General features: G+C 34.6%; 2 protein-coding genes across 3 annotated transcripts in view; both read left to right on the forward strand.

Moving 5' to 3' along the window:
* The window catches only part of LOC139074340 (cTAGE family member 2-like), a 624,763-nt gene that overhangs the window by 113,896 nt on the left and 493,734 nt on the right, over positions 1-17,133 (forward strand). The window lies entirely within an intron of this gene.
* Positions 6,898-7,839, forward strand: LOC103544391 (olfactory receptor 5W2-like). Its single transcript, XM_008511229.2, has one exon. The coding sequence runs from the start codon at positions 6,898-6,900 to the stop codon at positions 7,837-7,839; it is 942 nt and encodes a 313-aa protein (XP_008509451.2).

Here is a 17,133-nt window from a genome sequence, read left to right on the forward strand (position 1 = left end):
TTGAGTTTATTAAAAACACTGATTGAATTCTCTTTAAATATAAGACAGCTTAACAGAACACCACACTTTGTATGTACACCCATCAATCCACTCAAGCAATAGACTTTCCATTTTATCCATTTACTGGATTCCGATTAAAAGAGACCACTCTGCTGCTAAGTTTGGCAGCTTTCAAGAATCATTCCCTTCTCATAAATAGTACAAATGATGGACACAGGCAAATTCAATGCACCCATAACGTCTTTATTTCTTTCATCACAGAGGCTTAATTATGTCCAGTTTATGCTAAGCAGAACACCCTTGCAAGCTCTCTGAGCCTTTTCTGATGGCTTAGGATGCAGCTTGCTAACAGATGCACAAAATAAGTTGAAATAAAGCACAGATGCTCACAGACACAGTTCAAAGCTATGGTAGCTTGATGCTTAGTGTAGTTTCTGGGGGAAGAAGGTTGGTGGTGCCACTCTTGCTTCTCAAAAGTACCAGGTAAATAGCTCCCCAGAAAATAAATGCTTTTTTCATAAAAGAGAAAATCCTTTTCAGATTTCTTTCGGTTAGTGAAAACAGGTAGATCTTTCCCAAGAGTGAAGTAGTGTAATGCAAACTTTCAAAAAGCAGTATTTGATTTCCCTCAGATATCTGGTTTCTCTGGAGGAGGATACAGATTCATGGTAGACTTGAAGCACAGCATTCATAACATTAACTTCTGTTGACTTTTTGACATTACTTAATGTGGTGACACAAGTGAATAAGTAAAAGTTCAGCCTTTATGAAAATTGTCACAACCTTCACAGGGGAAAATATGGAATCAGAAATCAAAGTTAATCTCCTTCACACAACACAGAAGAGAGGCTTAGAGATTTAATTCCCAACAGTCACAACAATATGAAACATGAACAGAACAGAACAGCAGCAATTTTTCCTATCAAGTAGTTTTCTAAATGGCTAAATTGAAAGAATATAAGGAAAAAATACTTACTTTTTTGGAAAAATAAGCAATCAATATTGAGGGATTTGTAAATAAATCATTTTATGCCTACTTACTCAGTTAAATAATCTCTGCAATCTAATGGCCGAACAATGATAATTGTTTGTTAGAGCTGTGTGAATTTTACCAAACTCATTAGTCATTTTTAGAAGAATAGTAAAGATTTTACTTATTTATATTTTAATCAAGATTCATAAGTAAACAATTACTTTTTTATCACTGTTCAAGTAATATTTTTGTACATGTGAATGTAAGATTTGCTTTTGTCTTTTTCAAATTAAGGTCGAGTTAACACACTACAAATAACAATATATGTAAATGCAAGTCTAAATGGATCACATATCATAATGCATGTCTAGAGAAAATAAATATCGGGATACCATTCACTTTCCAATATTCGTATCTCAATGTATACACACATATACATGGTGTGCATAAATACAAGAAGTAGAAACCTATATGTCTCAGAAAGATTTATTGTTCCTCTTCCCACTTTCATTTCAATGGAAGAATCAACTTAAAATTAAAACATATGCAAATTGATGCATTATACTCAATTGCTCCCACTTTTAAACACTTCTCTTTTGCTTGTCAAAGGATTTTTCCTTGAGCAATAGGTAATCATACAAATGGTTCTATATGCTGTTGACAAACCAGTGAGGAACAGTGATAGGATAGTTCAGTAAAACACGTTCACCTTTCAGGAAACACTAAAGACACCATACACCAAAAACAGTATCATACTTATTTCATTTATTAACTTATACAATATCATTGTGATAAAATCAGTTATATTTATTGAATGATGCAATGTTTCATCCTTTTTGTCAAACATGTGAGAGATTTAGTGTTGTATATCCTAGTATTTTCTAACTTTGTTGTTTCTTTCAAATTATTTTGGATCAGAATGAGCTTTCAGTCCATTCAAACCTACTGCCTGACTTTTGGCAACAGAAGCTAAGACAACTCATATCTCAGGAAGGAGATATACATATAGAATCAAAGTTTATCAACTTCTTATCCTAGACATTTTTATTTTTTTCACAAGACAACAATGCCTCTTTAAAAGTGACACTTGTTGGGCTATATCCTGAGGGTAAAGAAGACAATTTTCAAAAACTAGTCTTATTCTATCTTACAGATAGTATTTTTTGGGTATCCAGAAGAGTCAAATCCTTATCTATTATTTCCTTGATAATTTTGCATCAGTTTATTACAAATCAAGATGAAGGTACAGAGGAAATTGCTTCATTGACTGAATTCTTTCCCTTGAGAATTACCCATAACCCCCTAGATCAAAGCTACCATGTTTCTAGTTGTTTGTCTCATTAATCTCCTGGCAAATATTAGAATGATCATTCTAAGTAGAATGGATAAACAGCTTCATACTCTGATGTACTTTTTCCTCAGCCTCCTCTCTTTCTGTGACCTCTGTTTTTCCATGGCAATTGAGCCCAAAATTCAAGTGGACCTATTTGCCAGTAACAAATCAATTTCTTTTTATGGCTGTGCTCTGCAATTTTTCGTCTTCTATATCTTTGCAGATTTGAGGGTCTACTGCTGGCAGTAATGGCCTTTGATTGGGACAAGGCTATTAGAAAACACTTGCTCTACACAGTGAACGTGTTTACTATTCCGCTATATTTCTGTGGGACAAATGAGATTAACCCTTTATTCTGTGATGTGCCCCCACTTTTCATCCTTTCCTGCTCAGATACTCAGGTTAATGAGTTGATATCATTCACCATTTTTGGCTTCATTGAATTGAGTACCATTTCAGGATTTCTTGTCACTTATTGTTTTATTATCCTATCAATGTTGAAGATCCACTCTGCTTATGGGAGGTTCAAAGCTTTCTCTACCTGCACCTCACGCTTAAGTTCTGTGGCAATTTTCCTGGAAACTATGCTCTTCGTTTATTTCAAGCTGAGTTCCTCCTATTTTCTAGATCAGGATAAAATGACCTTATTGTTTTATACCCTCTGATTCCCATATCACGGTCTGGAGGGGAAGCCATGTTTTTGAAGATAAAGTTAGGATCCTGTCTGAATAGCGGAACCTGAGGATTCTGGCATCACTGGAGATGTGGAAGCACCTGAGGAAAAATGAGTATGAAATGGAATCAGAGGAAGGTAAGCAAGGATGACTTCTCCTCCAAATATGCACAAGAGAAGCAGAAAATGGTAGCAAAGCTCTTAGGTACGACAAATATATCATTTTCTTGAGTTTACCAGTTGTAAAATTATTGGCAATTACTTAGGTGGGTTGAGATTTGCATCAACAATATCTCTCACAGGAGTCCATTTAGTATTTTAGTATTGAGATCATCATGCAAATAATGACAGCACATTATAAAAAGGATTAAAAATTGTCAGTAAAGTCAATTTTTCAAAAATTAAAGATACCAATTTCATTGATTTTTGCCTGAAAAATATTCTATCTTTATGAAAAGCAAGGGAAAACTCCACAACAACAAGCAAACGAGTAAACAAAAAAACCTCAGCACATCTATGTTTCTGCTTACTTCAGGTGAGGTTTCAGAAGAAATAGGAAACTATCTCAAGTAACGGAATGCATACAACTAGTACATCCCTTGCTCATCTTTGTTTGCTATTTGTTGACACAAATTTCTCATTGATAAATTTTGTGGCAATAAATTTAATTGCATTAATACAAGATGTACAGCTAATGTACAGACTACAGTACAACTTTTAGAATGTTAATCAACAGTAAGTATTCAAAAAGAAAAAGCCAAAGCACCCGTGCTTGTAATTGTACAGCAGTGATTCACACAAACATGATAGATAATACTGAAAAAAAATGGCCAATACAGAGATTATCCCCCAAAGATGCCAGGTTGTACAATGTCAAGGGGCACCAATTTCTTTACTTTCTCTTTGCTTCCTGAAAGTGTGCAATGCAGCTCACCCTCCACCACACTTCTCTTCACATTAATAATCATAATGTTTAAGTGCACAGTTGATAAAAATAAAACAGATTTCCTCCCAATGTGGCAACCCCTCTGCTCTCAATCACTGTTGAGATCCTGCCTTTGTTTAGAGGTGGGACTTAGATGGTCTGTCACTTCTTTCAGAAATCTGAAGTCAATGGGTCATTAATTTCGTGAATTTTCAAATGTCACTAATATAAGCATAGTATAACATTCTATAAGAATACTTGAGAGAATTATCTGTTCAGACACATTTGTTTCATTTCCTCATATTCGGGTATCTATTGTGAGATATTTCTATGATTTCAGTGAACTTTAATGTCTAATAGACTCCAGTTTCTTTGTCATGACTGGCTTTCAATTTGTGTAAAATATTATGAGACTATTGGAGACAAATCAGGGCATATGTGATAATATATAAAATAAATGAAAATATAGAGTGATAAATAGATAATATAAAACATCTGACTATGGTAAGAAGGCCATATTTTGCCTTTATTTAAAAGTATATCTCTTTGCTTTTAAAGGCTATCTCTTAAGATTTATTTAAAAATAACATCCGCCTGTGATAAACTATGGATGCATGATTTTACTCATATGACAATTTTTTGATACAAAGATTGTGTATAAACCAAGCGGCCCTTAGAAGAGGATAGACTGAATAAATGAATGTCAATATTAGAAAGGAATGCATTGCCTATAATCTTAATACTTATTTATTTATATATATATAAGTATGTTTATTCTGATCTTATTTTTGTTTAAAAATTTGATAGTATAAACAATACATCCAGTTATCCTTAAGCAGTGAAAATATGGTTAGCTTTCACTGTCTACAAAAATCTTTATTTTATGAATGTGTTTAATGAGGAGTGTGCATATGTGTCTATGTAAGTGTGAGTATCAGTGGGTGCATATTTGATTTGCAAATTATAGAAATAAAACAAAATCTTTATAAATGGACCAGAGAAATGGAAAAAAGAAATGCTCTTTGGATCTTTACTATTGTTAAATAGGTAAAATTTGGGGCAGTAAGGTAGATAGGAACAAAAGGAAAAATTAAAAAAATGATCTGCATTTTTTCTCAATCACCCTACTCGTATGATACATCAAATGATAAACCATGTTGTTACATGAGTCACTTATTCTCAAGAGACCAAGTGGTCAACACCCAGGGACCAGACACAGACATGATAATATAATCCATGCCAGTGAGGAAACAATGCTGAACCCTCCTGCAGAGAGAACTGCATGTAACCAAGGAGTCAGTAGTTCTGGGTCAGGTACTAATACTTTTTATTGTTTCTGTCATTTATATTGTGGATTTCTTTAGTTCTTTTAGCCTTCACATTAAGCATGTTAGAAAAACAAGGAAGGTATGAAAAAATATGAAAAACTTTATTTTAATTATTTTTATCAATCTATTTTAAAAAGATACATATGTATAAACAAATAGATTGATTTTAATCATTTTTATAAATCTATTTATTTTAAAACATATATACAGGATAGCAGAGCTTACGATAATTTGCAAGCATGTTTGTGGAGGAAGTAGGACATTTTTAGTTTAGATTGTTTTTAATCTTTTATCTGTACTTTTATATGCTTTTAAAAATATTTTCATTTTTAGGGAAAATATTTGTTTAATGATGTTTCTACAGGGATAGATATTTTAAGGAATGTGTTGCGAGTTTTTGGAGACTTGCACATTGATCACTAAATCAGTATGCAGATGTAGTTTTTCTGACCGTCATCTGTCTTCAACTCCACATTTCTCATATTCTCACAGAACAGAGGAGTAGTTCATGCATGACATTATACATAACATAATTGGTTTGAGTAAAATACAGCGGTGGGACATAGAATTCAGTTGGCCTCTCAAGGACCACTATCTCTTTTAAACCAAAGAGAAGCAGATTTCAGAGATACTCAAGAGAAATAGGAATCAAAGAAAACAATTAAACAATATTACAATTTCTAGGGATTGTGATGGGGGCACAGTTCAGACATGGTTCTCTGAAAACATTAGAATTTGGACACATGAGTCCTTTTATCACCTGTCTTACAAATCTTATCTGATGCTGAATAGGTCAAGAGGATTCTAGTCAATTAGGGCAGAGCGATTTACACAGCAACCATACTCCCTTTCTTGCTTCTCTATCATCTGTGTTACCAGCATCCCTAGAGTAAGGTCCCAAACATTCTTCATACTCTCCCCTGAGCCACAACAGCTGTCAGAGGGAGCCTGTTTAGCCCTGGCGTATTTCTGTCTGTGCACTCTAGTGCAACACTCATGGAGACCCTTCCACCCTCTTCTGGAGCAACCACTGCCCTCCCTGCTTCAGAGGGTCCTGAAACTCAGACTCTCCTATTCCTTGTTTATTGAGAATAGATATGAGCTGAAGGGTTAATGGGGAAATGGGGACAAGTTATATCCATAGTTTTGCTGCTCCACAATTTTGAATGATGTCAGAAAAACAAAGGAAAATATTCATTACCTACACATCTCACTTAACTATGCTTCTCTATTACAGGAACTAACAGCATTGAAAACAGAGCAGTCTTGTCATAAGATCTGGGTTATCTGCTCCAACTAATTGTGAAAACTATTGCCTTGACTCTGAGGACATAAATTTCTTATCTATAAGACAGAAGTAGCAAAGATTATCATAAATACGACATGGGTTCACATGGAAATAGAATGATTTAATTTAGGTTAAAGTGCACTACAAACTCTGTACAGTGTTGTACAAATGAGAGTGGGATATTGTCATTATCATTTTATATTAAACTGGTTATATTTCCGGGAGAGTCAGTTTCCCTACATCAGGCTTAACATTGTTTATCTTTTTCTAATAAGTGTAAAATAGAAAGGACCAGCAGTTTAACAATTAAAATAGTAAGATGATATTATCCTCCACTTCTATTTCATTCTTTCAAAACCAGGGATTTCCAGACCGGAATGATGGTTGTTGAGAACTGCACCGTGATTACTGACTTCATTTTCCTAGGACTTTCTGACAGGCAGGATGTGCAGCAGGGTCTCTTTGTACTCTTTCTGCTGGTTTATGGCATAACTGTGATTGCCAATCTAGGGATGATCCTGCTGATCAAGATGGACTCCAGTCTCCACACACCCATGTATTATTTCTTGAGCAATCTGTCTTTCTGTGATGTCTGCTACTCCACCACTGTTTCTCCAAAGATGTTGGTTGATTTCTTATCTGAGCAAAAGAGGATTCCATATAGTTTCTGTGCCATCCAGATGTATTTTTGGGGTGTCTTTGCGGATGTGGAATGTCTTATGTTGGCTGTCATGGCATATGACCGTTATGTAGCTATTTGCAATCCACTTCTTTATACAATCGCGATGTCCAGGAGAGTCTGTACCCAGCTAGTGTCCATTGTGTACACTGAAGGTTTGATTGATTCCACAATCTTCACCTGTTGCATATTTCAGCTCTCATTCTGCAATTCCAATATCATCAATCACTTTTTCTGTGATATCCCACCCTTACTAGCCCTGTCCACCTCAGATACAACCGTCAATGAAATAGTCTTGTTCACTTTCAGTACCTGTGTCGTAGGTTGCAGCATTGTCACTGTCCTCCTCTCCTACATCTACATAATAACTACCATCCTTAGAATGAACTCAGCCGAGGGAAGATACAAAGCCTTCTCTACGTGTGCCTCCCACCTGACTGCTGTGGCTGTATTTCATGGCACACTCCTCTTTATGTATTTGCGACCCAGCTCGAGTTACTCTATGGACACGGATAAAATGGCCTCCGTTTTCTACACAGTTGTCATCCCTATGTTAAATCCACTGATCTACAGCTTAAGGAATAAGGATGTGAAAGGTGCCCTGAAAAAAGCAATTAGCATTAAATTATCTCCTGGGTGAAACTGTGTTTTCACCCAAAAGTATTTATTTAAAGATTTTGAGACCTAAGTTTAGGTGCTTTGCCATGAGTTCCTGTAGTCTCATCAATACACATTCTAGATATCATTTATGATTTATCATTGTGCCTAAATTGAGTGTACGGAGCCTTCCTTATTGATCTTAATTTTCTCTCCAACCTCGTTAAGAGTAGTCATAGGATCAGCTTATTTTGCAAAAAGGTTTTTTTATACCTCCATTCTCTGTTCGTAGGTATGTTCCAGTGAGATATCATGGGCAGAGCAGCCCTTCCCCCGATACCAATTCAACTTGCCTTCTAAGGTTTCTAGATTCCAATGCATATTTTTAAACAATGGGTTTAATAAACTTGCTTATTTGAAGGAAGTGCTTGTGGGTTAAATTAGGTTTATTTGCATATTTTCTTTGTGCTAGTGTCACCCTATAAATGTTCCATCATAACACTTAGAAGTGTATAAGCAGTAAATTAACAAATAAGAATGAATAAAAGACTACTATACTAACTCAAAGTTCTTTAAATGCAAAGCTCTTGTCTGTCTTCTTCCCCAATATTTCTATTTTGAAATTTGCTGTGCTTGGTGAGAGGATTCCGTCCAAAAACATTTTTTGAATAAATAAATGAGTGTCCTCTGCAAAAGCTTAATCAAAATGATTCCTTTCCCTGATTAGTCTTTTCATATCATATCCTTCTCAGACATCCACCAACGAGTCATGGCAAATATCATTGTCCAAATACAATGCCATAAATCACTGTGTGTACTGTGTTAATATTATGGTCAAGTTTTATAGCTTGACTCCTTTTATCCTTGCCACTGAATCCTTAAGCACAAGTATGACATAGCAAAGGTAGGTTTGGGTATATATCTACTAGAGAGAACAGATAGACATATGGTGGGGATAAGTTGTGTAACTACATTTGTTAGAATTAGAGCAGTGATAATGTTCAATAACCCAATAAATAGGAGATCCAGTGTTAAAGCCAGAGGTGTCAATTTTTAACCTCCCTGGACGTGTCTTTTTATAGAACCATGCTATGAACCAGCTAACAATGCAACTCTAAATCACCGTGGTATATAACATGCCACTCTTTCTTTCTATACCCATGTTACCCTTATGTAAAAGAAGGACTTCACCTCGGTTAGCTCTAAGGTCCTTTCCAGTTGATGCAATCTGTCTTTATAAAATATGAATCTACTCCTGTGTAAACCCATCCAAGTATTGCAAATGTTTTGAAAAAAGAAAAAAAGATGAATCACTTTTTTTTAATACAAAAGTTTTGTCACATCTAGGCTGTTTTAACCTGAAATAGTGGAGACAATGAATCCAGCCAGATAGTATGAACTTCAAAAGATCAAATACTTAAATATGACCCTTATAGTGGCATGTTGTTCAAATTCAGAGATTCATAGGCATTACATAGAAGTGGATATCCGACTTTATTGGTATTCAAGGAAATAAAAATAAATACCTAAATGCAGTATTGTGACTAAACCACAGATTGCTTAAAATAAAAACAATGGCAATATCACATATTAATGAAGATGTGGAAAGACTGTCAGTCTTACACATTTTGAGTAGAAATGAGAATTGGCATTTTATTTTGTAAAACTCTATGGTAGGGGGCCGGCCTGACGGCGCAGAGGTTAAGTGCGCACCTTCCGCTTTGACAGTCCAGGGTCAGACAGTTCAGATCCTGGGTGCAGACATGGCACCACTTGCAACTCCATGCTGTGGTAGGCGTCTCACATATAAAGTAGAGGAAGATGGGCACGAATGTTAGCTCAGGGCCAGTCTTCCTTAGCAAAAAGAGGAGGATCGGCAGCAGTTAGCTCAGGGCTAACCTTCCTCACAAACAAAACAAAACAAAAACTGTATGGTAGTGTCTACTAAATCTAGACATATAAATGTCCTTGACCTCAAAACTCCATTCGTAGCTTTATTCCCAAGGGAAATGAATTAACCTGTTCACCCAAGATATGTACGATTATATTCACTATTGCCTTATCTACAACAGCATAAAAACTGAAAATAACACAAATTTTTATCAACACAATAGATCAAGAGTTGACGAACTTTTCCCAAAAGTGCTAAGTAGTGAATATTTTAGAGAGTGCAAACCACAAACCCTTGTCATAATCATTCAGAATATTTCTTGTATGACAGAAAGAAAAAAATATCCACCATATATAAATAAGATAACATATTCCAAGTCCAATAAAAACTTTATGCACCGTAGTTTGCTGACTCCTGTTCCAAATGAGGTAAGTAACTTTATGGTAACTTTATCCTCTGGCAAACTACCCAGCAGTGAGGATGAATGAAGTATCTCCACATGTAAAAACAAGGAGAAATCTCGCAAACAGAATGTTGAGTAAAATGAGCAAGACAAAAAAATGCAAAAGCTGTATGATTTTACTAATATATGCCTCAAAAACAGGAAAATGAACCTGTCATAATTGACATCTATTTGCAATGGTCATAGGGATGGTTTCTAAGATGCTAGTAATGTATCCTTTTGGTCTGCTTAGCTAAGGGGATCTTTTCATCTCTGAAAATGTAGTTGCAATATACTTTTTAAAATAAAAGCTTTCCATATGTTTACTTTACTTAATAGATTTCCCAGTGACAAAGGATATACCGTCAGATTGTAAGCAATGACAAGATTTTATTGTTTTAAATTTAGCTGTTACATGTAAACAGTGTTCATCATATATTTGTAAAATAAATATAGTGCATAATTTCATCGAATATCTCAGTACATAATTAATCTTAATGTTACTAAAAGTGCCACTTTGTTTGCAGGAAAACAATGTCTTTATCCATTCATAGGCACTTCTAGTCTTTCCTCCCACAGCAGGGGAATTTAATACGTTTTATTGCCAATATCATGAAATAAAATCTGTCATAATACTCAATGTTTCTGGGACAGACAACTATTTTCTGAAGAATGTGATCTTCTATGTAGACACTTGCCTACATAGCATTGTTCTAGAGCCAACAGGGGCCCCCAGAAACCACTAGATATAGATAAATTTTTCTGACTGATTTGTATCTGATGTATAAAATGTCTCAAAAAGACATGTTTTTTCAATTATTTAAGAACTCCATTCTTAGAGAAACAGATTCATTTGAAAATTAAATTAAGCAATCCAATTTTCAATAATAATGTAGCTCTGAAAACTCAGGTTTAAATCATCGGGAGGGAGTAGATTGAAGGAAATTTACTCTACATGGTCTGGAATAGCAGTCCTGTTTAAGAAGCTAGTTACATCCTGATTCAACAAAGTATAATCTGAGGGATTTTCATATCCCTGAAGACAGGGAAGCACCTGACGGACAATTAATTTGAAAGGACTCAGAGGAAAGGACCAAGGGAAATTCTACACCCTCAAAATATGTACCCAAAGACTAAACAGTGATAGTAAACATCTTGGATAACACAAATGCATAAGTTTCTTGAGTTTAAATGGTATACAACTATAAGCAATTAGTTATATGGTTTGAGCTTTGTATCAACAATATCTCCCACAGGAGTACACTTTGTGTCTTAGTTTTGGGAACATCATGTAAAGACTGACAATGAAATATATAAAGGCATTAAAAATTGTCATTAAGAATGATTTCCCAAATTTAAATATGTATTAAATTCACTGATTTTAGCCTGATGAGTTTTAGCTTTATAGAAAGCAAGAGAGGAAAACAACAACAAAGAAGCAAACAGAAACAACCAACCGGAAGAATTTCTGTGTCTCCAATCACTTTCAGGTGAGGTTTTGAATAAACAGGAAAGTACCTGGAGTGCTCTAGAGCATAAACTAGTACATCTCTACACATCTTACTTTCTCCCCACTTCAAGTTTTGTATTTACTCTCTTAGTGGAAATTAAATTAACTGCATTAGGACTCAGAAATACAGCTGATATGCATGACTATTACACATTATCTTGAAGTATTAATCAACGGTAGACATTCAATGAATGCATAGAGATCAGTTCATTGAAGTGGACTTACTTTAGTCACATTATAAATATAGCTCAGAACATGGCTAATATCCCTGAGGGTTGTCATGTTGCACAACTTTAGGGGCCACAATTTCTTTTTTAATTTTCTATTTACTCCCTGGAATTGTGCAATGTAGCCACTTTCCATTTCATTTTGTTTTCACACATACACTAATAACCTTCAAGAGTTCAGTTGTAATAAATAAAACACAGTATTAGTCATTTTCTTTTCAAGTAGACTTTTGTCCAGTTAAAAAAAATATGTAATTTTTTTTATAATATAAATGTGAAGTCATAATAGAGGTTTTATGGTGATACTGTATTTTGTGCATGTTTACAAATTTTAAAAGTAATCACTATGTATTCAATTGTGGCCATAAGTGATGTTTGATTTGAATTCAGAATGCTTCTCTCTGATTTAAGTGAGAAGCATTAATATAGTCCTTCACTGATTTTTTTCCTGCTACATTTTAGCAAAAGTTTACTTTTAATTTACAGATAAACATGCACACACATACTTGGGACACTATATGTATATACAGTGTTCCATAAGTGTGTCTGTGTTCTCGTGAATGTTTGTGTCTGTGTATGTGTGATATAGGACTGGCTGCAAACATTGCCCCTGTTAATTATTAAGCACAATTGAAGTAATATTGTCTCAGTTACATACAGAACCATCGTACCAAAACTAATACAACCCAATCTCCTTCTACCTCAATTCAACACGTGTCCATGCAGATAGAAACACATACCCACAAAAATGTACATAGGTTATATACATGTATGTACATACATGCATTTTGTTCCTGTTGGGTAAATAACGTAGCTTACTGACATTATTTTTCTTCTAATGACAAGTGATAAAAATGCCATGCTATCTACAAATAGATGTTGTAAGGACAACCCTTTATCTCTAACTCCTCCACAAGCTATTATTTTCCTACGTGAATATAACATGTCTCTGAACTGCTATTGTGATATCACTCATTTTCTGTAGAGAGTTAGTAAAATGATTGTTAAGAGATCTTAAATGCATCATCAATTCTTAATTATAAAAATGGCTTGTTTTTGCCTCACTAAACAGAGAAAACTATAAGATGAATCATGCTAATTCTAATAGATGTGAGTAAACCATTATTTAAAAGTGAAGACAGGTGAAAGATCAGTGCATTTTTTTTTCCATCTTCCAGTTCTAAAGATGATTAAAGGAATCCACGTAGTCCAGCAAGCCACACCTATGCTCACTATTAGCACAATTTAGACTTGATTTTAGGTACTTATCTCTGGATGTGATAGCCTCTCATACTTCGGGTTTGAGATTTGTTCCTAAGCTTTTAATACTGGAAATTATCTTTTGGGTAATCTAGATCAATTATTTCTGCTAAGGAAACTTAGAAATAAAGAATTTGGATGGTGTTCTGATGAAATAAAGACAAAGAGATAGTTAAATAATTGAGTCCAGAAACAAGTTTTTTTTATTTTTTTACAGAATATACATCTATATATATATGTACATGCACACAGAGATATATGCATGAAAAAGTACATAAGAGTGAAAATAAATGCTTCCTGAAGTAAAGTTTCTCTCTGGTTATATTCTCTCTATGCTACTCTGGTTATCTTTTGCAGTATAAACATTACCTGACTTAAAACAAGGATCATTGGGCAAGTATTCTGTTCTCAGGTTAACTCAGGTCAAAATGAAGCATTCAGTTGAAAGCTGGGCTTGGCTGTAGGGTCTATTATAACTGGCAGCAAGGTGTGAATGCCTAGAAAGATCAACTCAGCTGGCCCCCTTCCCTCTCCATGTAATCTCAGAGACTGTCACATGGTTTATCCAGAAGGAGAGATGGACTTCCAACATGACCTCATGGCTTTTAGTGACTGTGATTTTAAAGGCTGGACTTGGAAGTGGCATATAGTACTTCCGCCTATTTCTATTGGTCAAAGCAGTTAAAGAACAGCAAAAATTCAACAGGATATGTAGGCACTGTGTTTGTAAAGAAACTGTGTAAAGATGTGCGTAGTCATCTTTAATCTGCCCAAATCATCAGCCCATTGTAGAACTATGAGATTTCTCATTCTAGATTCTTTTATTAAAAGTTTTTTAACACTTTAAGTAAATACATTCAGTATATGAGCAACCTTTTTATTCTTTGTTTTGCACAACTTAGAAAGTCACCAAATGAAGCAGTACTTGAACTTGAACAGCACACATATAAAAGGAAGAATGATAGGCATTTCAATCATTACTGTCTTTGTGAAAGTAGGATTAGTTTTGAGGCCTTGGGAAGTAGCCCAGTCATACCAGATTCCAAGATGGATAATCAAGTTCAAGAAGTTTGGAGAATTCCACTGTTATTTCGTGGGGAGTTTTTGGAGAGTATACGAAATTCAAACTTACAAAAATTCTCAATTTCTTAAAGAACTAGTACAGATAATAGCAAATTAACTCTACTCTTGGAAAAACGATTATCTATGCAAAATTTTTTAAATGAATCATCCTTGTATATGTGAACTACATTAGTAGAAACATTTCCCAAAGCTAGTTTATTTCTATTCATACACCACCCTGCACTTCAAGTAACCCAAAATATTTAATAATCAATATTCAGTAAACAGCTACCTTTGCAAATTCTTGTTCTGGGGACTTTGGGAAATATAAAAAACTAAGCACTGAACTTATTTATAAAGCCTTAATTTTAATAGAGATTTTATGTGAATAAAATTAACATAATTCAAGAAAGTTTACTAAGTGTAAAGAACATGATAGAGTCATAAAACCAATGAAGTGTTGATGGATAACATGTACTTTGGGGATCGGAATAAAACAATGCTTGTGGAAGAAAGCGACCTTTATCATTTCCATTGACATGAATATTTAAGCATCATTACTCATAACAGCCCAAAAGTAGAAAGGACCTAAATGACCATTAACTGATGAACAGGTAGTGTGCTATATCCCTAAAATGAAATATTGTTCAGCTATGAAAAAGGAAATTCTGAAATATCCAAACATGGATGAACCTTGAAAACACTACGGTAAGTAAAAGAAGCCCAACAACACCACCAAAACCCCCACATATTGTATAGTGCCAAGATATTGGATATCTAGTATAGGCAACAGCACATAGTCAGAAAGTAGATTAGTGGATGTCAGGAGTTAGAGGAGGCAGGAAGGAGACGTGCGTGCTAATGAGTAGAAGTTACTTATTGGGGTGATGAAAAATGTTCTGGAATTAGATAGTGGTGATAGCTGTACAACTTTGTAAATATAGAAAAAAAATGAAGTGCACACTAGCAAGGGATAAATTTTACAGTATATAAAATTATGTCTCAATAAAAATAGTACCATTGAAGAATAGTCATTTTCCTATATGAGGTGGTAAAGGAGAATGTTTCAGAAATGGAAGAAATGAAATAAAAAATAGAAAGGATATGAAAATTACTAGGTAGGGAATGTTTTTGTATTTTATTGGATTACTGCTTTGACTAGAGACAGAGGGTGCAGATTCAGTATAAATGTGAAGCTCAACACAAAAGTTAATTTGCAGTTTTCTTCCTGTCAGATCAACGTGTTGATAATAATGAAGAAATAAGCTTCAGTTTTTCTAAAGTTATTGCTAAACTCGCAGGGAAAAATGTAGAGAGGAAATATAATTAATCACATCTTAACATATACTGAAGCCTGACGGTGGAAGCTCCAGAGATGTAAGTCCAAATGCTACCTGGTAAATAAAATGCCATCTGCCTACTTTTCAGCCACCAGTAGCGAGTACAGAAAGATCTGCTCATCTCAAGTACGTTCCTGAGTCTCCAAATTCAAGAAATACAGGGGAAGATTGCTTACATTTGGAAAAAAATGAAAAATTTGTAAGTAATTCATTTTATGCTTGATTACACAGTTTAGTAAACTCAGCAATCTAAGGTCAAAAAATTATATTGAATGGACTGAAATTATTAGTTTCCACAAAATAGCATTTTAGTGATTTTATTTTAATCTAGGTTCACCGCAGTATCTTCTATCACTGGGGAAGCATATAAACGAATTTGTTTCTTTTCTTTTCTTTTTTTTTTTTTTGAGGAAGGTCAGCCCTGAGCTAACATCTGCTAGCAATCTTCTTCTTTTTTTTGCTGAGGAAAACTGGCCCTGAGCTAACATCAGTGCCCATCTTCCTCTACTTTTTATATGTGGGACACCTACCATAGCATGGCTTGTCAAGTGGTGCCACTTCCTCACCTGGGATCCTAACTGGCGAAACTCAGGCCGCCGAAGCAGAACCTGCCCACTTAACTGCAGTGCCACCGGACCAGCCCCCAAATTTAAGTTTCTTATGTTTTATTTCATAAATAATTTAAGTATGACATTACAAATATCTTTCTACAAGCTCAACTCCACATGAACCACATGCCATATTTACTTAAGTCTAAAAAAAATCCACCACTGACATTCCTATTCTCATATATTCAACGGTGACATGTAATACATGAAAACACGTGATGCCGTCACACATGCACACAACCACAAGGAAGAGAAGCCTATATATCTCAGAAACATTTATTATCCCTCATCCTATTTGCATTTTTAATGTAAAAGTCCTTTTAAAAACAAGGAGATGCAAATGTGTATGTTAAATTCTTTTGTTTTCACTTCTTTTCAGCACTTTTCTTTGAACTCCTCAAGAGACTCATCCTTTGGCATCAGACCCACTCCACAAATAGGTGATGAGGAATGGGATAAAACAATAATAAATTTCTGGAGGAAAGGTTTAATATTTATTTCATGTCTCACCAAATACTAAAGACAGCTTCGACTAAGACCAATAACATAAACATTTTCATTATTATTAGTGATGGTCATTATTTCTAGCACTAACACAAAGTCTTTTAAACCAATCATATTTTTTGAGGAACATAACAATGGTAGTAATTTTTTTGTGTCCATGTGAATATTTCCAACTTAGGAAATGCTTAGTCCTACATCTTACAGTGTGTTCTCTCTAACAACATGGTTGTCTCTTCCATAATATTTTGATTATACAATGAGATATCAATTCATCCAAATCTATTGCCAGAGATAATAAGTTAAAACTCAGAGATATAAAACTTATATAAAACCAGATACATCATGAATGACGTGTAGATTAGATAGAAGTTTTTCCATGTCTATTCCAATTTTTATTCTTCTTGTTATTATCAAATAGAGAGTAATGTCTCTTTAAAGACGGGATACATGGCTGAGTAATTTTCTGAGCACTAAAAGATAATTATAGAAAGAA

Source organism: Equus przewalskii, chromosome 11 (genome assembly GCF_037783145.1).
Source record: "Equus przewalskii isolate Varuska chromosome 11, EquPr2, whole genome shotgun sequence".
Taxonomy (NCBI): Eukaryota; Metazoa; Chordata; class Mammalia; order Perissodactyla; family Equidae; genus Equus; species Equus przewalskii.

Coding starts and splice junctions, on each gene's coding strand:
- LOC103544391 (XM_008511229.2), top strand. CDS start 6,898: ATGATGGTTGTTGAGAACTGCACCGTGATTACTGACTTCATTTTCCTA.